The sequence below is a fragment of the Acomys russatus genome, chromosome 24 (assembly GCF_903995435.1).
Source record: "Acomys russatus chromosome 24, mAcoRus1.1, whole genome shotgun sequence".
Classification (NCBI taxonomy): domain Eukaryota; kingdom Metazoa; phylum Chordata; class Mammalia; order Rodentia; family Muridae; genus Acomys; species Acomys russatus.
Window position 1 is genome coordinate 55,311,480 of NC_067160.1, and position 26,098 is coordinate 55,337,577.

General features: G+C 49.6%; 1 protein-coding gene across 1 annotated transcript; it reads left to right on the forward strand.

Moving 5' to 3' along the window:
* The first annotated feature begins 12,875 nt into the window (after positions 1 to 12,875).
* On the forward strand, positions 12,876 to 20,435 carry LOC127207572 (ficolin-2-like). The gene is made up of 9 exons (XM_051167029.1): positions 12,876 to 13,029; positions 14,786 to 14,899; positions 16,877 to 16,930; positions 17,150 to 17,185; positions 17,796 to 17,828; positions 17,985 to 18,112; positions 18,474 to 18,603; positions 19,413 to 19,547; positions 20,180 to 20,435. Exons 1-9 carry the CDS (start codon positions 12,948 to 12,950, stop codon positions 20,428 to 20,430), a joined length of 963 nt encoding a protein of 320 aa, XP_051022986.1. The 5' UTR covers positions 12,876 to 12,947; the 3' UTR covers positions 20,431 to 20,435.
* The last annotated feature ends 5,663 nt before the right edge of the window (positions 20,436 to 26,098 follow it).

Consider the following 26,098-nt stretch of genomic DNA (forward strand, 5'->3'; position numbering starts at 1 on the left):
CCACCCATCCATTCATGCACATACCATCTAATAATCTACTTGTCCATCCATCTACCTACCCAGGTATCTACCTGCTCAGCTACCCATCCACGCACCCTCTCATCAGCCATGCATCCATCCATCCATCCACACATCCACCTACTAATCTACCTGTCCACCCATCCATCTGTCCTTCAGTCTATCCATCTACCTACCCAGCTATTCACCCACTCAGCTACCCATCCACGCACCCTCTCATCAGCCACGCATTCATCCACCCACTTACTACCAATGTGTCTCTCTATCCATACATCCATCTGTCCATTCATTTCCCCACCCATTCAAGTACCAATTCATTATCCATTTAGCTGTCTCCTCACTCATGCACCTATCTGTCCTAGTTAGGGTTTCTATACCTATAATAAAATACCATTACCAAAAGCACTTTGGGTAAGAAAGGGTTTATTTCAGCTTAAAATTCTCAGGTCATACTCCATCACTGAGGGAAGTCAAGGCAGAGAACTCCGGGTAGGAACCTGGAGGCAGGAGCTGATGCAGAGGCCATGGAGGGGTGCTGCTTACTGGCTTGCTTCTCGTGGCTTGCTCTGTTTACTTGCTTATACAACCCAGGATCATTAGCCCAGTAATGGAATAACCCACAGAGAGATGAGCCTTCCCACATCAGTCATCAATCAAGAAAAGTGTCATTGGCTTGCCTACAGGCCAGTCTGGTGGAGGCATTTTCGGCAATTGAGGTTTCTTTTCTCCAAATGGCTCTAACCTGTGTCAAGTTGACATTAAAAACTAGCCAGCACCCTGATCCTCCTCTCACCTACCCATCTACTTCTCCCAGCTGTTTAGGGTCAATTGGGCTCTTTTGGAGCAATACCAATCTCCTTCAACAGCAAACACAGCAAGTAGTCTCCTCTGAGCCACTATGTTGAAACATTTCTCTTTGTGTATCTCCAACTATCTCCAAGCTGCCACGCTACTCATCTCTGGTCTCTCCAAACTGCAGCCGACATGCCACCCTTTCTCTCTCCAGGCTCTTTTATTTATCTCCCAGAGTCCTAGACCACGCCCTTCTCTCTGCCGTACAAGGCAAGGCTGTTACCAGCTGGCAAAGACCACTCCCCGCATGAGGCAGTTATAAGCTGTGGGCAAACTAAAATCCCACATTTGGGATTAAAACAAAAACATATTTACATACCATAGCTGAGTCTACAAAGAAACCAAAACTTCCATTTTAAGCTGTTTGAACGATGCTGCCCCTAGGCCAGCATTTGCAAGGCTGTCAGACTTCAGGGTTGCCCCGCACCTCTTTCCCCCCAACCCCCACCCCGTATTCCTTGCTTGAGGTAAAGCAGAAATAACAGTTGACCCCTGGGCCCCAGGGCAGGGAAAAACCAAAGGCCTCCTTCTCTGGGCCTCAGGAAGCATGTGCTGTGATGAACAGAGAACCCTTCCCTGGCTAGGCCTAGCGTTTGCCAACAAGATCGGGGCACACTGAGCTGCGTCTGGCGGATTCCCCCTTTGACTATGTCCATTGCTGACATATCCAGGTGAGGCACTCAGTGTTACCCTTGGTCCCAGCACAGCAGTTTGGCTTCAAGAGAATCAGGAAGGGATCTCAGAGGGAGGGTGGGGTGACTTCCATCATTGGCCCAGCCCAAAGGCTCTTGGGACATGCCCTTTGCTGAAGCTGGACCCAATCTCTGCTTTAGGGAAAAGACAGTCCACCTCCAAGACAGATCTTCCAGATCTTCCAAAATGCCTAGCAGAAGGCTGCCCTCCATCCTTTGGGGTTTGAGAGGAGCCAAAGGGAAAGAGATGCTGGATAGAGAGCCAGGGACAGGGACATGTCTGGATTTAAGAGGCCATTTCCTTGGTTCCATTGTCCATTTCGACTTGTGTTCAAAGGAAGATGTGCAAAGCAGCTCCATCCAGAAAGGCCAAGGTACCAGTCCTTACATGAGCTGTGACAGAGGCTAGAGCCTCACACAGGGAGTCTTACTGAGGCATAGAAGACTAGCCTACATGACGTCTTCGGGTGGCTTCTATGTCCTCAAAACAGAAGAGTGATGGACACGCCTCCCTGTGGGGCCAAAGAAGGGGCTTTGGTTATGGGAGCCATCCTAATCCCTTACTGAACACCACCCACTCTTCTCGGGTCACTAAAGATGCTCTATATGTCAAAGATGGTTGGATGGTGTATACAGATGTCTCCTGCCGGGGCCATTGCTCTGCAGCAATGTTGAGGCTTCCCTGTCCCTCCATAGGCTCAGGAGCAGTGTCTTAGTGATGGACTGCCATGACAGAAGCAACTTAGGGAGGCCACTCACAGCTCTATGTCACAGTGCATCATCAAAAGCAGTGAGGGTAGGAACAAAAGCGGGGCAGAAACCTGGAGGCAGGAGCTGATGCAGAGGCCACAGAAGGAGTGGTGCTGCTAACCACCTTGCTCTCCATGGCTTGCTCAGCCTGCTTTCTTTAGAACCCAAAATTTCCAGCCCAGGGATGGATGGCTCTACCCACAATGGCCTGGGCCATCCCCCATCAACCTGTAATTAAGAAAATGTCCCACAGGCACGCCTGCAGCCTGATTCTATAGAAGCATTTTCTCAGTTGAGGTTTTCTCCTCTCAGATGAGAGGCAGCCGGAGGCTCTCCACCACCATGCATCTAGGGGTCACCGGGGTCCTTCTCCTCACTCATTACTGCAAGCTACTGATTCAGGAGCTGCTGAGCAAGGGATCTGGGTTCTTTTCAGGAAACCCTGGGTTCTTCTCAGGAAACCACAGGGCCGACCATGGCCTGGCTTTAGTTCTTGTTCTCTGGTCCTTTTGAAATGTTTGTTATTAAAAGAGCGTGTGGAGAAACTGCAAAAAAAAAAAAAAAAAAAAAAAAAAAAAGTAAAGTGCTTGAGAAAGAGGCAATAGCTTGCTTGCTTAACTCACTCAGCAGGTCAGCAGGTTCGGAAATTTCTAGATGGACTCTTGGGTATAGAGAGATCCATTATCTTGGTTTGCGCAGGACTGAAGGATTTCCTAGACTAAGGATCCCTCAACAAGCGGGTCAGCCTTCTCCACGCCTATTTCATTCAGACATGATAACAGCTAGTCAGGGTCTTCTCTGGGATTTTTTTTAACCCACAGTGCCTCCAATTCCCAAGACAGGATGGAGTCCACACAAGGTACTCTCTGGCCTGCAGACAGCATGTGTCTAAAGAGCCTTGGCAGGACTGTGCTCCTGTGTGTGTACGCACACCTGTGCATGCACAGGCCTGCAAGCCCACACACCTGTCCCCAGAACGAAGAGGTCATTGTTCTAGAAGGATGGAAGCAAAGCCATGTGGCTAGGCCTGTGCTGTGGCCTGCGTTCCACTCCACAGAGACACAGGTGAGTTCCTGCACCTCAGAGATGACTGTGGGGAGGCAGCAGGCTGAGGAGAAGGCGTTCCCATCCCATACATGTCTAATTGCTCCAGTCTTGCTCCCATACAGCGAGTGCATCCTAAGATGAGCTTTCTACATTCTGCCCATGTCACAGTCCCCTTCAACAAGGTTAATCCTGTCCTAATGCAAGTTTTCAAATTAAATCCACTTCCGTTGAACAAATGTCTTGCGCAGCCCCAGCCCACTCTTTCATCCAGAGTAAAGGTGTTTGTGCAGTGCCTCCAAGAATGAAGCTCCAGGGCGGATGGCACTTGGGGTCCACACAGCTCCAAGCTCTCAGTCCCTGCATCCACTGCTGCTTGGCTCATGCATTATATATGAAAGGCATGCTCCACTCCTGCCACGGTGCAGGCATGCGGGCAGAGGCCTGTCAGCATGTTTAAATCAAGAGCTAAGCGGATTGTGTTCTGGGCCCCGGGAACAAAAGGGGCTGTGGATGGATTGGTGTTTTAAGAATGACTAGGTTTACTCGGGTGGGGACATACTCCTGGATTTTTCTGCTTTGCTCACATGCTTTAAAAACACGGGGAGCTAAGCAAGAACAATCACAAAGACAGAACAAAACCCCAGGAAAGCGGCAGCCTCGCTTGTCTGATTTGTCGCACCGACGCTTTAAAAGGTGAACGTGACCTTTATCCCAGGCAGAGCCGCAAGAGTGTATCAGAAGATTCGTTTGCTCCATACTGTCCTACGGCTTGTAGACTCAATTAAGATATTAAAAATAGGATGTGGGGGAGCAAAGTTCCTCCACAGTGCTCTGTCTTTGTTTGCGTCTCTGGCGAGCAGCCCAGGGCAGACTCCCAGCGTCCCAGGGACGCAGGAATCGTGGTGTGAAGCGATCCCTGCCTCAGGAGATATAAATTCCAATTTTCTGTGACACAGACTATTATGCTGCAAGCACTGGTCATCTGTCTTTGGGTGCCTGGCAGGTACTCTGTGCCCCGTTATTATCTCTGGGAAATTAAAACAGGCCGTGGGTGAGGAATGCTTCCTGCTGAGCCCCAGGTGCATCTGTCTCATGACCTGGGCTGACCTCGGCAAGTCCCACTGGCAGTTTTGCATCTCTGAGCCTGGCACTGCCTGGTACCCTCCCTCTCCCTCTCTGCCCCCCACCCAGAGCTGCTGAGCCCTTCCCAATACTACAATGCTGGAAAATGGCTTTCCAAAGGCAGGGTTATGACGGCATGGGCTCCTGACAAAGAAATGTGAAAGAAAGGGAGCTGACAAGAGTAAGGGAGGGGAGAAGGAGGGCGGGTGGGAGGGGGGAAGAGGGGAGAGAGAGAGAGAAGGGAAAGAGAGAGGAGATGGGAAAGAAGGCAAAAGGTAAACTCTCCTTCTACCCTGTGACCCTGGACAAAAGGCAGCACTCTCTTCAAGTCTTCAGTATTGGAACTGGGAAGAGAGCTTAGTCAGTAAAGTGCATGCTTGCAAGCATGAGGACCTGAGTTCAAGACTGAGGACCCACATAAAGAAAAAAAAAAAAAAAAAAAAAAAAGGAAAGAGCTGGGTGTTGTGCCCCATGCTTATAATCCCAACACAATGGGCATGAGGACAGGCAGATCCCGGGGCTCACTAGGCAATCAGTAGAACTTACTGGAAAAGCTTCAGGCTCAGTGAAAGAGTCTGTTTCAAAAATACAAGGTGGTGGCCAGCAAGGTGGCTCAGTGGGTAAAGGCATTTGTCATGAGGCCTGACAACCTGATTCAGTCTTGGGCCCACATGGTAGATGGAGAGAATCAGCCAATGTCCACAAGATGTCTTCTGAGCTCATAGGAACAATATGGTGTGCGAAAGCACACATGAACGCATGCGCATTTACACATACACACACACACACACACACACACACACACACACACACACAATTAAAAACAAACAAATAAAGGCTGGGCACTGGTGCATGTCTTTAATCCCAGCAGCCAGGAGGCAGAGACAGGCAGCTCTCTGAATCTGAGACCTGCCTACTCTACATACCAACCGCCAGGCCGTCCAGAGTACATAGTGAGTCAGACCCAAGAGGAACAAAAACCAAGCAAAACCAACCAACCAACCAAACAAGAAATAGAAAACCAAGGTGAACAGTGACTGAGGAATGACAGTTGGATCAGACCTCTGGCTTTTATATGTCTATGAATACTTGGGCATACATACCCACACATACATGAACACGCATGTCTGCAGTGTCTGCGGAGCCCTGGCTTGGGTCCCTGGGCCTGCAGGAGGCCCTTCTATCCACCTCTTCCCAGTCTCTTTACTCTTTAACAGCTGTATTAAGACAGAATTCATGCACTGTAGAGCTCCACCCACTCGAAGTATTCACTTCAGTAGGGTTTTGTGTCTTTTGGAGTCACATGACATCAGCACATTCTACAATTTCATAATAATTTTGTAATTGTTCATCACCTGCAGGACACTTCCAGACCCTTAACCTGTCATCCTCCTGCCTCCCTGTGCTCTGTCCAGGCTCTGACAGCCACCGTGTACCGTCTCTGAATCTGCCTGTTCTGGGTGATCAGACACGGAGCGGCTCATATAGTGTTGTGTGGCTCTCTCCTGGAAGCCCATCCACAGTGTGCTATAAACCAGAACCTCACTCCTCTGTAGAACTGATGTCATCCAAATGTGATGGCGTGCACTCTGCTCCTTCTCGCACCAGCTGAGGGACACACACATCGTCCATCTTAGGGCCCTTGGGATCTTACGGCTGTGAGCTGACAAATGTGTGGACTTGTGCATCTTCACTTGGGGGCCAACGGATGTTTATCATGTTCTCATTTCATGAACTTTTGACTATTGTGTTTGCATGCAGAGGCAAAGGAGAAGAGGGTGGGGAGCAGAGCAGATTGGGGCTCTCCCTAGGATTCCAGGAAGCATCTTGGGATGGGGGCAGCCAGGCTTGAGGATGTCCGAGCTGAAGGGTCCTGAGCCAGAAGCAATGGAACAGAAAGCTCTCAAGATTTTTAATGGTGCATCCACAGAGGCAGGCTCCAGCAGACAGGGGCCTGTGGAGGGTCAGGAGACTGGGGAAGTTGGCTACTTGGGAGCCCAGGAATGGAGGAAGGAGGCAGGAAGGGTGGGGTGAGAGTCCTAGGGCTGGGGAAAAGGGCCCCCACAGGTATACACACACTCGGTATTCAAGATACCTGATTTCTTTTCCTCTCAAACAGGAATTGTCTCAAATTTGGTGGCAAGAGGACCTTCAGCCCCTTTTGTAGGGCTCTGAACTTGGCAGATTCCCTCTGTCCCACAGTAGAGCTGAAGGCAGCACAGAGATGGAGCAATGCAAAGGTCCCATGTTTCGTGGGAGTGGGTGTCCCAGCAAAGGACTCCTGGTACTTCAGAACAGAGGGCCATTCATGGTGAAGTGGGTGACTGGCTGCCTTAATCATGGCCCTGAGAGGAACAGCTGGCCAGTTTATCTCTCCCAGAATCTGCAGAGCAGTCCCAGCCTTGTCACCTGGCTGCAAGTGCCCTTCCCTCCTGTCCATTTAAGCCACAGCTCACCGAATGAGGAACCATTGCATCTTTCAAGGTGAAGGCTTTTGTCCTAAAAGCAAGGGGTCAGTGGCCCAGGTTACATGGCCGTGGTCCCTATAGAAGGAATGTACTTTCTGTCCAGGGGCCTCTGGTCCCACTGGTTTCTCTCTTTGCTCTTCAGCACTGGCACTGAGGGCCAGAGTGGGTGGTGTTCTGGAGCTTGCAGCAGGAGGCAATAAAGGCTGTCCTTGACACCTGTGCTCAGTCTGTTTCTAGCTCTGACCTTCCTGTAGGAACCCAAAACATTCATTCACCAAAGCCCACCATCTGACTGCAGCCATGCCCAGCCTCCCAGGGCCCTTTGTCAGGGTCCACCCTGCAGGTCCCTCTGGGAGGCAAGAGTCTTGCTTTTCTCTCTACTTCAGCACTAACCACACCCTTTAATCCACCTACTGGGGTTTCCTCTCTACTCCTGTGACCTTTGCCCAAACACAATTCAATAATAGACTTTTCTTGCACACGTGTGTAAGGCTGGAGGTCCTTCTCAATGTCTCTCCACCTTACTTTTTGAGACGGGGTTGCCGAAACACCTGGCTTTTACCTAGATGTTGGGCACCTTCACTCTCGCACATCAAGCCCTCTGTCGATAGCCGTGGCCCTTGCCCAGCATTTTTTTAAAAACCCTGGCTTCTTCAGTGCTTGGCTGCTTGTGAGTTCCAGCAAGCTTCTGCGGGATGCTGTCCATTCTACAGCGGGCAGACCTTTTGTCCTCCTAGTGTGCCCCAGCATCTTCCTGCTGAGCAAGAGTGAGCTACCATGCCTGGATGCTGAGATCACTGGTCACAGAGGCATGTGGACATGATGCTAAGTGGTTTTCAGATGGGTGTGCACCATGTATGGCCTCCGTGATAATGGGCGACGGGCCCCACTTCTCACCCAAACCCTGCGTCGTTTGCTTCTTTGAAAAATTTTCATCCTTGGCTATGGTGATGGTGGTGGCTCATGATTTTAACTGTCTGCCTCTGATCACCAGTGCTGTGTGTACTTTGCTGTTTGTATTGGGAGGAAGCACCCGTGCTTACAGGCGTTTCTTGGAGTCACTGTTCTGCTTTGCAGAGGAGGGTAGCTCCCAGGAAGCCTTCTTACACCAAGAAAGCTCTCTGCCATGCATACTTTGATGATTGATGTCTCAGGTTTCTCCCCTGCCCAGCCTTGATGTATTTTGAAAACAAATGCTGTTGCCATAGCTCACACCAGTGTTTAAACTCTCCCTCTGTGGCTGGCAGCTTCCTATCTTCTATAAGACACCAACCACCAAGGCCATTTGATGAGATATAATATGACCTAAAGCTACTGAGCTTTACCATTCGTGCTGGGATTTGCAGCTCTCCCAATGTTGATTGCATTTTTATGATTCAAGTCAACTCTCACTTCTTGTTTTTCTATATACATAGTCAGTTGATTGCAGCATTTATTCAAAGTTTCCATTCCTTATTTCTCTATAGAGCCACCACTGGCACAGATCAAAGGGCAGGGCGTACCCCACTTTGTTTCTGGACCTGTTGCTGGTCCTACTGTCCAACTCTGTAACCCTGAGCCAGCAGCACACTGTCTGAATTACTGCTGCTCTGTGGGACGCTCTACTGACTGGAGGACAGATTGGTGTCTCTTGGGCCTGCTCAAAAGTATCGTGGCTTTTCTGTGCATTTTAAATGCATCTTGTGCAGTGTCCTGCAGGGAAGAATATCCATATCTATATCTATATACCTATCTATAACACATGGCTCACTCAGGACAAGTGGCATGGCCACCCTGATCCATGAGCACAGAACAGCCTTCCATGAGCACTAATGTCCAAGATCTTCTGTGAGGACTCTGCATTTGCATCTCAGGGGATGCTTTCAGGCTTTCACTGTCAGGGTTCAGCTTTGGCTCCTGTGGCCTCTGTGTTCCTTGTCTTGCGTTCTCTTTGCTGGTTCTTGGACCTGTAGCTTTTCCTCCTTTCGAGCCTGGTTCTCTCCCATCCTGTTCTAAAGTTTACTTAAATGCACACACGCACGTACATACACACACATGCAGGCATCCCCCCCACACCTTTATATAGGCAGTCAGGCAGATGACTCAGCAGGCAAAAGCACTTACTATACAGCCTGACCACTTGGATTTGACCTCCATGACTGCCTGGAGCAGTGAGTGGCCTGCATCCGAGATCTTAGCTCTTCTCTGGAGAGATGGGAGGTGGAGGCCAGAGAACTGGCCAGAAGCTCTCAGGGCAGCTCTCCTGAAGCACGCACTACACAAATGCTAAGAGGGGGCCTGCCTCAAAAAGGGAAGAGGGAGCTAACTCCTGACAGCCGCTGTCTCCTCTCTTCCTTTCCATCTCCCCATCTCTCCCTCTACACACACACACAGACACACACACACACACACAGACACACACACACACACACACAGACATACAGACAGACACAGAGAGAGACAGAGAGACAGAGAGATATACACACACAAACACACAGACACACACACACACACAGAGGGTCAGAGACAGAGACACACAAACACATACACACAGACACACACACAGAGAAACAGAGAGAGACACACATAAACGCAAACAGAGAGAGACAGAGACACACACACAAACACAAACACACAGACAGGGACAGAGATAGAGAGACAGAGACACACAAACACATACACACAAATACACACACAAACACAAACACACAGACACACACACAGAGAGACAGAGAGACAGAGACACACAAACACATACACACAAACACAGAGACACAGAGAGACAGACAGAGACACACACACACAAACACACACAGAGACAGACACAGACAGACAGACAGACAGACAGACAGACACACACACACACACACACACACACACACACACACACACACACACACTTTGTAGAAATCTTGTGAAGCCTGGGATGCTCTTGTCTCCCTGCAAAAAGGCTTTGGCTGACAGTCTGTGGGCACAAGCAACCTGGGAAGACCTGAAGATGTTTCTAGAACTGAGCTTTTTTCCTGGCATACACATTCTCAGAGGCAATCTACCAGAGTGCCGAGAGCTAGCTCACCCCACTTCTAGATCCCAAACGCAAACTCTTCCCCGCCCTTGGCACGGACATTTGACCTTTAGCATGGCATAGCTGCCTAGCAGCTTTTGAGTTTGGCAAATTCTCGTAACAAAAAGAAGCCAGAAGCCTTATTTTCTTTCTTTAAGATTTATGCTCCCAGAGCTTCGCAACTGGGGCTGTGCCTTCATGCAAGTCTGTGACCTTTAGCTGTTTGTGCTCAGTCAGACCGACAGTCCTAAATATCCAGACTGCTGTTGCCAGAGGCCAGTGGTTCTCATGCAGCCAAATTTAAAGTATTTGGATATAACAGAACCTGGCTGCATTTGTCTCTTTTATGTTACCGAGAGACCACAGAACAGGTGATTTATAAGGAAGAGAGGCTTGTTTTGGCTCATGGCTCTGGGTGTGCAAATTTCAGGGTCTGCCTCTAGTGCCTCTTGCTGGCAGTGGTGACAGGTAGGATTGCTTACGTGTGTTTATGTATATGTGTGTGTGTACAGGTACATATTCATGAATACGTATATACATACCTGTATGTATTGTGTCCATTTGTGTGTGTATATATATATATATATGTACACGTGCACATGCACATATGCCTGTGTGTGTACATGCATGAAGGAATATGTATACATGCATGGGCAAACATGTGGGTATGTGGCTATGCAATGTCCTCCTTCTTCCTACAGAGCCACCAGGACTGACTGTGGTGTTTACTCCCTGACACCTTCACTGTGTGTTTTGAATGAGATGCCCCCTAGTGGTATCAGGCATTTGAACACCTGTTCCCCAGTGGGTAGAGTTGTTTGGATAGGATTAGGCAGTATGGCCATTCTGGAGGAAGGCCACTGGGGGCAGGCTTTGAGGCAGAAGCTGGTGCCATCTTTGATGCCATCTTTGGTGCCATCACTGGTGCTATCTCTGGTGCCATCACTGGTGCCATCTCCAGTGCCATCTTTGGTGCCATCACTGGTGCCATCTCCGGTGCCATCTCCCACCTGTTTGCCATTTGAGATGTGAGCTCTCAACCGCTGCTCCAGCTGCCTTCCTGCTGCCCCTGATACACTGTTACGGGCTCTCTGGAACCATAAGCTCCAAATAAGCTCTTCTATTTGTTGGTTGGGTTGTGATTTTTTTTATCACAGCAGTAGAAAAGTAACCAACACAACTGGCTGCCAGAGGCCCCACCTGCAAACACTACAGAGGAGTTAAGTTCCTGCGAACTTCCTACCACACCGTGAATTAAATTCCCATGTCCAAAGCATGGCAGCTGCACTATCATTGCTGTAAGCCACACCTCAGCAGCATTCCCCTGCTATGTGGCTGCACTGGTGACATATCCCCTGGTGACTTGCAGAAGGAGCAGTGCTGGCAGAGGCAGCTGGCAAAGGGGTTCAGAGACTTATTCCCTCTCTCTGTCTTGACTAAACCTCAGGTAAGTACCGATCCTGAACTAGTTGCCACAGAGAAGCTTGCCTGCCTGAGCCGCAGTCTTGTGCTTCCTGGTTCAGCAGCTCTGGGGGACCCAGAAAAGGCCTGCTTATGCTTTCTCAACAGTGCAGTCTCGAGCTGTGTTCCTGCAGGCATCACATATTTTGTTAGGTTTCTTTTCTTTTCTTTCTTTCTGTCTTTCTTTCTTTCTTTCTTTCTTTCTTTCTTTCTTTCTTTCTTTCTTTCTTTCTTTCTTTCTATTCACTTTACAGACTGACCAATGTCCTACTTCCCTCCTCTCCTCCCAGTCACATTCTCACATCCCTCCCCCATTCCCTCATCCCCTTAACCTCAGGAGGAGAGGCCTCCCATGGGTACCAACCCACCCTGACACATCAAGTTGCAGCAGGAGCAGCTGCATCCTCTCCCACTGAGGCCAGACAAGGCAGCCCAGCTAGGGAAAAGGGGTCCAAAGGCAGGCAACAGAGTTAAAGACAGCCCTGCTCCAATTGTTAAGAAACCCACATGAGGACTGGGCTACACATCTGCTGCATTTGTATAGTGGGGCCTAGGTCCAGCCCATGCATGCTCTTTGGTTGGTGGTTCAGTCTCTGTGAGCCCCCATGGGCCCATGTTAGTTTACTCTGTGGGTCTTCTTGTGGTGCCCTTGATCTCTCCAGCTCCCTCAATCCTTACCCTGACTCTTCCACAAAACTTTTGCTAGGTTTCCTATCTGACTGTCCCTGTGTCTGCCCTCCTGGCTCAAACTGATCTATGCTGCACCATGGCTCAGAAAAATAGCTGTCCCTTGACACCCCCTCCTGACACCCCGATTCCCAGTGATGACATCAGATGGCCACAACTTTCAGATGAGCAACCAACAACAACTTAGGCTTAGGATGCAGGATACAGGGCTCAAAAGACAGAATTTAGCGTGGCTGTGGGTAATGGGGGCTGGGGGAGGACAAGAGAGGTCTTCTAGTGTGAGTGTGAGGAGCAGCCCCTGCCCTTGCAGGCTATGGGACAGCAGTTCTCTACCTGTAAATGCCGGGTAAGTTCTTCTAGCTTGGTGGCTGGTAACGACAAGGGATTGTCACAGGTGCTTGGGACTTCTTTTTACATCAAATTCTCAACAACCAGCTCATTCCTGACCATCCTGGGGTCCTACCTAACCACAAAAGATGACTTAAAGCCTCATGGGACATGGGAAGGAACAGTGGGGCCATGCCTGACTTAAGCCACTAACGAGGCCTGCTATCCGCAAATAGAGGTGACTTTGGACTAGGATCAGGTGCCTCTGCAGGGGAAGTGAACCTTGAAGGGCCTCACTGGAAGAACAGACACACCCTTGGGACAATTTCGGTCTCTTGTGCAACCAGAGACCTCCAGGAAATGACTGTGTCCTGGAGATTAGGACATTGGAGCTTGGGGGTGGGGAGCTGGGGTTCCTGCTCTGTATAAACGGGGTGCCTCTGCAAAGCTGTGGAGAGGCCAGGGAGCTGAGCAGTTACCATGGCCCTGGGACCTGCTATACTCTTCATCTTGACCCTCTACATCAAAGACCTGGCCGTACATGCTGATGACACCTGCCCAGGTGAGGCTGACTCTAAGTCACCCATTCACTTCCTGCTTAGTGTCCCTGCACCCACCTCTTCTGAGAAGCTCTTGTCAGCTTAGTGTCACCCTCTGAGGACAGACTCTGAATGACCAGGACCAGGTGAGGTGGTGATTCCATGGACCCGTGACTGCTGACCCTGACACCGTTGTTTTCCAGCCTCTTAGGGACTTTGGAGAGAAACGCTGGGATCCTCAATCTGGTGGCTGCCACATCCCTTGGTAACTTTGGTAAAAGTGCACCCCCAGAGTCTCATGGTACATATGGGCAAGTGTTGGAATTGGAGAAGACCCCTGGTCGGCTCTGCCCACCCTGGGGATATTGCTTCTAGGCTCAAGACAGCCATGCCAATGGTGACATGGTTAGAGAAGAGGCTCAAACAGCAAGGCACAGCCCACACCCAGGGGAAAGGGCCCATCAGGAAAACTGGACAGAGAAAAGCTTATGAGGCCTCAACCCTACACAAAGAACTACAGGCAACTGAGGAAAGCTAGGGGAAGGAGAGGTGGCCCTTCCCACCAATCGGTTGTCCAGTGCCCTATAAACAAACATACATACAAGTAACATTATATGAGCTCAAATGTGTGTGTGTGTGTGTGTGTGTGTGTGTGTGTGTGTATTGAGAGAGAGAGAGAGAGAGAGAGAGAGAGAGAGAGAGAGAGAGAGAGAGAGAGAGAAAAGAGGCCATGAATTTGAAGGAGAGCAGGGAAGGAAGGTATTTATAGAAGGGTTTGCAGGAAGGAAAGGGAAGGGGGAAATGTAATTAAATTCTCAAATTAAAAAAAAAAAAAAAAAGACCCTGGCAAGAAGAAGCTCACCAGACAGACCTCTGGCCACTGAGGTGAGCCAGGCTCTATTCTTATATCAAGAATGCTTCTGTAAGGGTATGCACTTTGCAAGGCAGTTAACTAACAATACTTCTTAAAGTGTGGCAACTTCTGTTTGCTTCCAGCTGTGCTTTGGGGCATGCACTTTCTCTCTCCTAGGAGACCTCTCTTAGCTTGGTGATCGCATGGTCAACCCTCAAGATTGGGACAAACGGTTACACTGACTCAATTTCCTAGCAAGATTTGATTTCCCGCCCCCCCCCCCCCCCCAGAAAACAGTAACCACTTAAAAAGCCTTCTCTAAGTTCCAGAATGATGTCAAGACTTTGGTTTTTATTCTCAAATTGAGTCCTTGCCACAGCCCTGTTCTTTAAGAAAACATATTTTTAAATGAGTATGGCTGTTCTGCTTGTGTGTATGTCTGTACACCATTTGCATGCCTGGTGCCTGCAGAGGCCAAAGGAAGGCATCAGATCCTCTGGTGGAGTTACCGACAGTTGTGAGGTACTATGTGGGTGCTGGGAACCAAACCTGGCTCCTCTGTAAGTGTCTTAACTACTGAACCATCTCTCTAGTTCCCACAACCACTTGGAGCTGAAGAGACAGAGACTCAGGGGCCTTAGAAGATCTGTCACAGGGCCACAGCTCTGGTGACTGGAAGACTCATTCTTCAGCAGGCTCCCCACATCAGGCAGGGTTCCAGCCTGCGTTCCCCTCCCACCTGGCCAGCTTCCCAGGGCAGAGATGGACCTAGTCTCCATCAAAGGAAGACCTGACTTCTGCCCCATCTTTCCAGAGGAGGCTGATGACTCTGGCTGCAGCCCTCTGTCCATGGCTGACATGGCAGCTGCCCTCGGGGCAGGTGGTCCAAGATGGTAATAGTAACTGATGTCTGTGTTGTTCTGCAGAAGTGAAGGTCCTGGATCTGGAATGTTCGGACAAGCTTACCATCCTTCGAGGCTGCCCTGGCTTGCCTGGAGCTGTGGGGCCCAAGGGAGAAGTAGGTGCCAAGGGAGATACAGGTTTGTGCTGGGGAAGGGATCCATGAAAGGGACAGCAATGGTGGAAGGGTCCTGAGTCTGGTCTTCTGAACTTGGATGCCCGCCTCAGGCGCTCTCATCCTGAGTCTTACACTGGGAACCTTGATGGAATGGCCAGTGACAAAAACTAGGTCCAACAGGTCTGAAATGATCCAGCAGGGCTTCTCCGGGCCATCTTAGGTGCTCCAGGCATGTGTTGCAGCCTCCTGGTTCCCTACCAATGTTTGCTCCACATGGTCCTAGAAGACACTTTAGGCAGCAGGCACTTCGACATCTTCACCTGAAAGCTGGGATGTCGTTTTTCTTCTCCACCTGCCTCAGATGATCAAAGAACAGAGGGTCAAAGGGACCAGTGCCTTCTTAAGTTGGGGCTCCAGGGAAAGTGGGGCAGCCTTCATCTGGGGTCTGCTTAAGGGAACAGTCACTGGCGCCCTGAACCATTACCTTAGCAGTGATGGGGACCTCAAGCACATTTGTTCTCCCCAGGTGGGAGACAGTGGTGGTACCTATGTTTCCTGAGTCAGCCTTAGACAGATGTGCTCTGAGGTTCAGCAGGACAGCTGCCTGGGTGAGCCCCTTGCTTGAAGGTACCCCAGGTAGAGCCTGGTGGTGATCTGGTGGACACAGGACAAACCTGGACACCTCAATGATACCCCTAGAAGATGCCAGGCTTGGAGCCGATGTGGGTGGGCCCAGGCTAAGTCCCGATTCCCTGCTCATCTCTTTGGCCCCAGCAGAGGAAGAGAGTTCTTCCCCCAGACCGCTGCAGAGGGACATCAGACAAGAGGTTATCCCATGGCCAGGATAGGACAGCCAGCAATGCGGGAGGGGTATTGACCTCTTCCTTTGCAACCCACCTCCCTAAAAGTAAATTGCTAACAATGTACATTGCTGATTTGACCCAAAGTGGGAACTAGTGTGCCCCGGGGCACTGTAGGGTCCGTGGATCTGCAGCAGCCTCCATTCAGTGAAGTTGCTTCTCCTCACCCTCCTGGCCATCTGTAGAGGATGGACAGGTCCACTCTGTCCTTGGGCACACCTGACAATGGGAGCCTGGAGCTCTCAAGTACTTGCAGACACCAGCAGTGTTGTGCTGAGGTCCGGTGTGGTTCCTGCAATCAGAACCTGAAAGGAGGACCTTGTGCCCACCTCACAGCTTCCATCAAGCCAGGAGCCATCTTAGTTAGGGTTTCTATTGCTGTAATGCAACACCGTGACCAAAAGCAACTTGTGGAGGAAAAGGGTTTATTTCATCTCACGGCTTGTAGTTTGTCACCCAGGGGAAGTCAGGGCAGGAACCTGGAGGCAGCAGGTAATGCAGAGGCCATGAAGACATTCTGCTTACTGGCTTGCTCCTTAAAGTTTGCTCAGCCTCTGTTCCTCACTCTCAGGACCACTAACCCAGGGGTGGCACCACCCACAGTGCCCTGGGCCCACCGATATCAACCACCAAACATGAAAATGTTCACGGCCTTTCCCACAGGCCAGCTGGAGGGGACATTTCCTCAGTTCTTATCTCTTTCCAAATCACCCTAGCCTGTGTCAAGTTGACATAAAAGCTAGCTAGCACAGGGTCATTGGGCATGATGCAGCCACAGTGTTCTCCATGGACACCCTGTGAGAGACCTGCCCTCTCCTTGCAGAGACCTGATAGGGCAGCAACTCTGAAGACATGCCCCCTGTCCCTGTCTCCCACTTTAAAGCTGCAATGGCCCAGGCCTGGTGCACTCAGCTTGGACAAAGGCACATATGAGAACTTAGAAAGTTCCTGCCTGAGGTCCCAGTGCCCAACCACAAGTTAGGCTATACCCCACCCCCTGCATCCTTCACAGCGAGCCTGGCTGCCATCCCAGAGGTCATTACAGCCAGTATGACAGTCAGGAGTTTGCCACCTAGGCAGAGACTTTTCCAGGGGATGATGGTTGATGCATTTCTTAGAAAGTATATTTCGATTTTCAGGAGAGAGAGGCATCCCTGGACCACCTGGGAAGGCAGGACCAACTGGACCCAAAGGTAACAGCCTCTCAGATACACTGGGATGCTAAGTGGGCATGTCCACCTGTCCATAAAGACATGGAAATTGGGGAGAGAGGTGGGGAGGGACTGCACTACCCGTGGCCTCCCCACCCCCATTCAAGCTCACCAGCTGACCATGAGCAGTGGCTGCCTTGGGTGGCTAGCCCCCAATTGACCAGATGCTCTAGGCACTAGCGTCTTGTTCTCTTCCCTCAGGAGACCAAGGAGAGAAAGGAGTAAAAGGAGAGAAAGGTGAGTCCCCATGTTGTGTCTTGAGGGTGTGCACATCATTGTGTAGAGAGAGATCTGCCATGCCCAGACGTGCCTAGGGAGAAGTGTCTGAGCCTGGGGTCCTATTATCTGGACAGTGGGTACAGCAGCTGGCAGGGGGCAGGATTTTCAAACCTGCCAGTGGCCTATTTGGGTGATTAGCAAAACTGATTTGAATTCTTTTGTAATCAATGCTTATTTATTTATTTTTATAAAACTATGAAACTCTAAGACACAATCTCAAGCTTTCTTTCTGAACAAGGGGGAATCTCCCTGAGTTCTGAATGCCAAGGACACCCCTCGCCTGCAAGGCCTTCTGGGTAGACAGACACTCTGGCAGAGCATAGCCGAGGTGTGCTGGGAGTTAGGCGGGGCTATCCACGCTCATTGGCACAACAAGGGTGCCTTCAGGGACAGAAATTACCACAGCTGTGGAGGAAAAGCCAGGCAGCTGGACCATGTACCCCAAGAGGAATGTCTAGGAGAGTCCTGGAATTATCCAGCTCACACAATTGTGGGGTTCCAGGGGCCAACAGGGGTGAAGCTGCTGACCTCACAACTTATAACCAGTATCTCTTCTCTCCCCACACAGGAGACACCGGGCTGTCTCAGTCATGTGCTACAGGTGAACACATCACCTATCCTGTCCCTATACAGATATTCTCTGTCCCCTGCCTCCACTTCTATGCCCCTGCTATGTGACTGTGGGCTTTATAAAGCCAATCTTCTCTGAGCAGACCTATGTTCCAGTGCCACCTTTATTCTCTGCTTCTGCCCTCAGGACCTCGGACCTGCAAGGAGGTGCTCACCCGAGGCCACTTTCTTACTGGTTGGTATACCATCTACCTGCCCGACTGCAGGCCCCTGACTGTGCTGTGTGACATGGACACCGACGGTGGGGGCTGGACTGTGAGTTTTGGGTTAGCCCTCAGGTACTGAACTCTCAGAAACCAAGTCCCATGCTCAACAGAAAACGAGCTGTGTGGGATTCTCTGTCCCTCAGTACTTCAGAGGGAGCCCTTCTTTCTCTAAAGATACAGAGTGAGAAATGCTGGCAGGCGTCCTGTGTGGGAGAGCACATGTTGAAGGGGCCAGCACACCCCTGTTCCTGCCATGTGGCTTGGGACGTGTGGCTACTTCCTTCATTGCTTGGGGTCTGCCATGGCTGCTTCTGCCACTAGGTTCCTGTTGCTCTGCAAACCATGGATTCCTGCTCTGCTCTGAGGCTCAGTTCCCCATGCTGACTTCTGTGTACACCTCACTGTCCCAGGTCTTCCAGAGGAGGCTCGACGGCTCTGTGGACTTCTTCCGGGACTGGACCTCGTACAAGCAGGGCTTTGGCAGTCAGCTGGGGGAGTTCTGGCTGGGGAATGACAACATTCATGCTCTAACTGCCCAGGGTAGGCAGTGCTGGCCTGATGGGATAACCTTGGGACCCTGAGACCTGGGCTGTGGGCAGAGGAGTCCCAGGTGGTTAGAACACACACAATGCACAGTGGCGGACCCTCAGGGCATGAGGTGTGGCCTTGCAGAGGGTGAGGATCAGGGGATAAGGGACCTCTCTAGCTGTGGGCTTTGACATCCCAGGACCCAACAGAAGAGGTCTGCCTGCTAGTCTTGGGGACATCGCTTGTCCTCTCTAGCTGTTAAGTCACCCAGAACCCTGCCTCTGGGTCCTACAGAGGTCCCCCTTGCCTTTAGTAGCCACAGAGAGCAGGATCCCCAAGGCCCCTCTCACCCCACTGTGGTACAAAACACTAACTCATGGCCTGTCTGATCATCCACTGAAAACCACATAGTCCTGGACACTGCCAGGACAACTTATTATGTTGCTCCTGTGCATTCAATTACAACAACAACAACAACAACAACAACAACAACAATTTGCACAACAAATTACCTAGTGCACTAGAAAGCACAGCCCTCTGGGAGAATTCACAGACTAAAGCATGCTGGGGTCATGCCAAGGGAATGTTGCCAGTGGGTTTCTAGGTACTGCCTGTAGAACATGTGAAAGGTGCTTAGAAATACAGGGCAACCCCGAGGTACTCCTACAGCCCAAAGATGTAGGCACCTACCCAGGTGAATTAATTCCTAGGGCTGCCCAGTTCAGATAGCATTCGGTTATGCTCTGGCTTCCATCTCCCATGTCCGGTGGCAGCTCACCTCAAAGTCTGAGCCTTCACATCCCCGCCTCCACTCCCTGCAGGAACCAGTGAGCTGCGGGTGGATCTTGCAGACTTCGATGGCAAGCAGCACTTTGCCAAGTACAGCTCCTTCAAGATCCAGGGAGAGGAGGAGAAGTACAAGCTCATCCTGGGGAACTTCATTGGGGGTGGTGCTGGTAAGCAGCTTTCAGGAGGGGTTGTGAGGTGGGGGTGTTCTGAACCAGTCTGGGGGTAGAAGGGCCCTACTTCTCATCTCCCCCCTGGTGGCCTTGAGCTGGGTCCATGGCTCTGAGTCCCAGGTAACCATCTGCAAAATGCTAATATCTGCATCTTTATGCCACATGAGGACCATGAGATGCGGTCTGTTAGCACTCCTGGACTGCCCCACGGCCCAGAACTAAGGGTCCACACCCAGCCCCATGGCATAGTGATTGAGGACCACTGACTAGCATCCCTGATGAAGTCAGAAGGAGGTAGTCATCTCTCCGTGGCTGCTAAGCCCCAATTCCCCAAAGGATCACATTTGGGACACCAAGTTAGCCAGACTTCCATCTCTGTGACAGCAAACTAAAGGAAGTAAGCTCAAAAGGAAGAAAGATTAATTTCGGTTCATGATTTTGATCCTTAGTCACCTGGACCCTTTACTGTGGACCCAAGGTAAGGCCATGGCAGAAGCTTGTAAAGCCGGGTCCCTCACCTGGCCCTCAACTGATAGATTCTCCAACCGAGGATAGGAAAGTCACAGGCAGGAGATGTGGCCGTCTAGCAGGCGTCTGGCGTCTATATGACACATGCTTTTTCTGAACAGGTGACTCCCTGACTCCCCACAAGAACCAGTTCTTCTCCACCAAAGACCAAGACAATGACCTTGATTCTTCCTCCAGCTGTGCCCTGCGTTACCATGGAGCCTGGTGGTACAAGGCATGTCACACTTCCAATCTAAACGGCCTGTACCTTGGGGGTCCCCATGAGAGCTTTGCAGATGGTGTCAACTGGAAGTCATGGCGAGGGTACAACTATAGCTACAAGGTTTCTGAGATGAAGGTGCGCCTCATCTAGCTCCCCCCCCAAAACCTCCAGCATGCCAGCAATAGGAACCTTCCATCCTCATTGCCAGCCAAGGAGGGTGTGTGCCCACCCTGCTCTGCTCTGCCCTTGCCCAGTCTGCATAGCCCGTGACCTCCAAGCTGGCTCTTCTCACATACCTACATTCTCACCAAAAAGGAACAAAATGCATTTCCAAAAGGTGCTTGTTCTCTGACAGACAGGTGTCTGTGGTTTTTCTGTATTACTTTGAATATCTTGCCACATCTGCGTCATCCAGCATAGCTGCCTATGAACTTGACGGTCAGGAAGGGCTGGAAAGCCCACTGATAAACACAGAGGAAAAGGCCAGTACCTGATCCCCCAGCTCTGTCACTACCACAAGTGACCTGTCCTTATCCCAGCTCCCCTGTTTCCTCATAGCTCACAGCAATTTGCATGGCCGTTAAAAGGTCTTCTTGGTGCCAGGACACACTCCTAAGAGGTTGGGAGCACACACCAGCCCTTCTGTTTTTGTGTAAGCATTTCTGTGAGCCCGGCGGTTCCTGGGAATAGCAGATGTGGTGGGCACTTCCCACAGAGTTGGTGAGCTGTGTGCCAGTAATGTCTGAGGAGAGGTGCAGAGGGGCCTGCCTCCTCCAGGGCACATGCCATCTTCAGAACCACATCCTAAATGACAAACTGAGTGGGGTGTGGTGCCCTGGGGGACAAGAAAAGATACTCCTCACAGACTAGGGCTAGTGTCTCCCTAGGACTCAGAGGGTCTGAGCAGGAGGAAAAGAAGGTTGGGTAGCCAAAATAAACCATCTACCCATCAGGCACAAAGGAAGGAAACTAAGGGTCCAGGAGGATAGAATTGCTCTAAACACTCAGGTTTAGCCCCAGCCCTCTGCTTCACCTGACAGGCACACATTTAGTGGCTTGAAATGACAGGACCCATTGCTCCCAGTTTCCAAGATAATAAGACTTGTAGAAAGTCAACAGGCTGATGTGCTTTCCTCCTGACACCTGACAGAGAGCCTGGCTCCCACCTCCTCCACTTTCCTGGGCACTCTATCTTCCCCAGCTGTGATTCCTTTGTCCAGCTTCAAAGCCAGCAGCGGGGATTAATCTGTCCATCACCTGGATTGGGTCTCCATTTCTGACTGAGGTTGGATATGGTCTACTTAGAAAAGCCAGGGTCCTCACAGGTCCCAGGGAGTCACAGGCAAGTTGCTCCCTGGAAAGTGTTTATAGTCCTAGGCATCAGGCAAGAAATCTTCAGCAGAGGGCCTATTACCCTGCCCACAACGTCACATCAACAAACAAACAAACAACCCAATAACAACAAAAAACAAAAACAAAACAAGCAAAAAAAAAAAAAAAAAAAAAAAAACCAACAAAACTAACAAACAAAAAAACAGGACTGAGCACATAGCTCAGCTTGTAAAGTGCTCTCCTAGCATGCAAGCACTTGGTTTGATTCCCAGCATTCATAATCTGGGTGTGGCGGAGCACACCTGTTTTCTGAGCATTCAGGAGATGGAGGCAGGGAGATCAGTCAGCAGTTCAAGGCCGTCTCAGGTTTAAAGCCAGCCTGAGATACCTGAGCCCTTATCTCAAACAAAGCAAACAAGCGGCAAGGAAAAAGTGGAGTTGATGGGAAAAGGATGGGTTGCCACATGAAGTCCCTAGGGCTAGGGTGGCCTCAAGGAAAGCAGCTGACATAGTCGGATGGAATACGGAGTCCAGGACATGGTGGGCAATGTAGGAGTGTTGGGTGTGCTTTAAGGGGAGTTGGCAGGCAGGGGGTGTGGTCTTACCTGGGTCCACTGGTGGAAGTGTAGGCTCCAGCAAAGCAGCTGGAGTTGTGGGCCAGAGTATGGAGCCCAGGGCATGGGGCAGGCTGTTGGGCATGTTTCAAGGCTGGAACACGGAGGGGATGTACTTGGGGTTTCTAATTCTAAGGCAGCCTCTTTGAAAGCAGCCAGAGTGGTGGGTTTGTATGTAGATCCAAGGGATAAGGTGCATTTTGGTGCTTCTTGGCTTACTTTAAGGGGAGTTGATGGGCAGGGTGTTGGATTTTATCTTGGGTCCCTGGTGCCAGCGCGGCCACATGGAAATCATCTTGAACTGAGGGCCTGAGTATGGAGCCCAACAACACTAATAATCACAGGAAAATATCCCAGCAAGTCAGTAAAAATATGAATATGTGGGCTGGAGGTGTAGCTTGGTGGTAGAATGTTTGACTAATGTGGACAGGTACTGAGTTCTAATGGCAGCATTGAGCAAAACAAAGAAGGCAAGGATTTGAGCAAATGGCTCACAGAATTAAATCTGATGTATTTGTTAAAAGCTATAAATAATTTAGACTTCTAAAAACACCCCCATATTTGTTTAAAAAACACTTTAAATTTATTTATAAAAATTCTATTCTTGGAGAAATGCAAATAATAACCAAATGAGGTGCTAATACAGCCTACAGCTCATTCAAACTCCTAAATGAGAAAGGCCAAGTTTAGGGGATGAGGGGTCTGCTCACTGGTAGAAGCTACCAGAAGACTGTGGGCAATCTGGAAACAATGAACATGCGTTGACGTCATGGAAGGACCTCAGTCATGATCTCACACTCACAGGGTGCCCTTCACTGTGTGGAGGTCCCTAGTGGGGCTGCAGGAGGCATGGCCAGGAGCTAAAGACCCTCAGAGAAGAGTAAATCCCCGTGCTGTCCACAAGGAGAACACACACACACACACAAACACACACACAACCCTCAAAGACAAGAGCCCCACAGGATCTCTGGGCAGCAAAGGCAGCAGCCGTCTGCATGACAAGGAGTGGGAGTCACCGACGTTATAACGTACATTATAATTAATTATTAACACGTGTGTATGTGTATGTGTGAGTGTATGCACATGTGTGTGCAGGTGCATGCCAAGGACAGAAGGCGGCACTGGCTCCCTGGGGGTGGCTTGCTATGTCACTGCTGGAGCTCAAATGCTGCTCCTTGGGGTTGCCCAGACCAAACTCTTAAGCTTGACGCTCTCTTTCCAGCCCCTCACATAGCAGTTTATTTGATGCAGTTTTCCTGGTGGCAAATTTCACGTTGGTTATGCACAAGTGTATTTGATTTCTGCCATTTTATTTTTATTTACTTATGTATTTAGTGTGTTTATGTGTGTAGGAGCTGCAAGTACATGTTAATTCAGAGGTAAATCCATTCTTTCAGTGATGTTGTTCAGTAATCCTGCACTTTATTTATTGATTTCTCTCTCTCTCTCTCTCTCTCTCTCTCTCTCTCTCTCTCTCTCTCTCATCTGTCTCTATCGCATCTATCATCTCTCTCTCCAAACACACACACACACACACACACATGCACACACACACACACACACACACATGTACACATGCACACACACACACGCACGCACACACGTGCACACACACGCGCATGCACACATGCACACACATACACACGCACGCACACACATGCACACACACACATGCACACATGCACACGCACACATGCACACATGCACACGCACACATGCACACATGCACACACACGCACGCACACACATGCACACACACACACACACACGCACACATACAATCTGAGACAGGATCTCTTTTTTCATATATATTTTATTATGTTTCTTTTAAAAACATACACATTTATATTATTACACATAAATCAAATAAACTACATACAGCAGGAAGAACCATGAGACAATTAGGAATTATATAAATGTTACACTCATAGTGATTTGACTACTTGTACTTGGCAAACTTGAAGTAAATATCTTTCCTGTCTTGTTGGGCCTAAAATTCTGAATGAAAATTTTATATCTATCATATCTCATCTCTATTAACTTAAAACATCTATCTTGATCTAAAAACATCTTAACCCCTAACCAACTAAGCTTAATTGTAAGACTAAACTATCTGGTCTTCAACCCCATCAGATACTTGAGAAGGAATAGAATGTAATTACCTGAGTGAACCAGAAGTGCAGGTTAGCAGCTTCCAAAATGAAAAAAAATTACAGACAGTTTAGTGCCTGAACAGTCACCCAACACTCTCTATAAGGTTGGAGTGTCACCTTTAGCCTTCTAGCTCAATAAATCTGACAGACATATTTGCAAGGCAGGAATTATTGAGGACTTGCTTATCCTGTCTTGGCAGAGTTTGGCTATCAACTCTGCCTGCATCTAAGCTTGCCCATTCTTAGGCAGAATTCGAGACAGGCTCTCTTGCTACGACCTGGGCTTGCTGATTAGGCCAGTGAGGTTGGCCAGCAAACTCCAGGAATTCTGCCTCCGCCTCCCCAGCACTGAGATTAGAACTACACACCACTAAATCCACTTAAAATTCTTTACAGATTCTTTTGTTTTACTATTTTATGTGTACGAGTGTTTTGTATCCCTATATGTCTGTGCACCCCATGCACACCCAGAAGAGAGTATCAGATCCCCTGGGACTAGAGTTACGGATGGTTGTGAGCCACCACCGTGCAGGTGCTGGGAACTGAGCTTGGATCCAGCCACTGCTCTTAACTGCTGGTCTTCAGGCCCCTCACTCACTTTTTATGTGAGTTCTGGGTACTGAACTCAGTCTTTGTGCTCTCAAGGCGAGCACTTAGCTAGATGAACATGTCTCCCGCCCATACGTTATTTTAACTATTGTTTCCGTTTGTTGTGGGATTCTTCACTGACAGCTATTTTCTTTCCCTGCCTTTGTGTGGTGCTGAGGCTGGAACCCAGGGCCTTGGATGCACTGCGCACGTGCCAAGCCCTAGTACTTTGAATATGTACCGCCAATTTTGAAGATGCATTTTCACCAAAAAGTTAGCTGAAAGCCTTGTTCGTCTGAAGACCACACCACAGACAACGACTTCCCACCATGTGAAATTTTGATTTCTACTCTTGGGGTGTTTGTTTGTTCTGTTTTGTTTTTGTTTTTGTTTGTCTTTCGTCCTTAAACTTCCTCATTAAGTCTGTCTTACAGTGCCTGGATCTTTGCTGGAGACATTGCTGTAGACACCGCAGTTTATTCCAAGGGGGTCTGGCATCACTTCCTGAAGCTTGAAGCCTTTGGTTGTCCTAACTGGATTAGACCAGGAGTGTGGGTACAGGCGAACCTTCAGGGTGACCTGCTTTCCTTATTCTTTGTATACCCTGTAGAACTTGGGACCATGGGCTGGGCTTTTCTAATCTTGCTATTACAAGACTCTGGTCCCTTTAAGAGCTTTCAGGGACAATGTAGCTTTTGTTACTGTTTGAGCAGAGAATTCTCCTTCTTAGTGATTTTAATGCCCTGATTTAACCATCTCTCCAATCTGCCTCCTGCCTTTCTTCTTCTTCTTCTTCTTCTTCTTCTTCTTCTTCTTCTTCTTCTTCTTCTTCTTCTTTCTTCTTCTTCTTCTTCTTCTTTCGTCTCTTCTTCTTTCTTCTTCTTCTTCTTCTTCTTCTTTCTTCTTCTTCTTCTTCTTCTTCTTCTTCTTCTTCTTCTTCTTCTTCTTCTTCTTCTTCTTCTTCTTCTTCATGATCAGGCACTTTCTTTCAGCTCTAGGATGCAGATGTCCACAGATGTAGTCATAAGTGTACATTGTAGAGCCCATGACTTCATCCCCAGTGGCTCATATTGACATTTAAACCTCTTAGACCTGCCTAGGGGTTCAGGCTCTGCTACTGGTGATATCCCC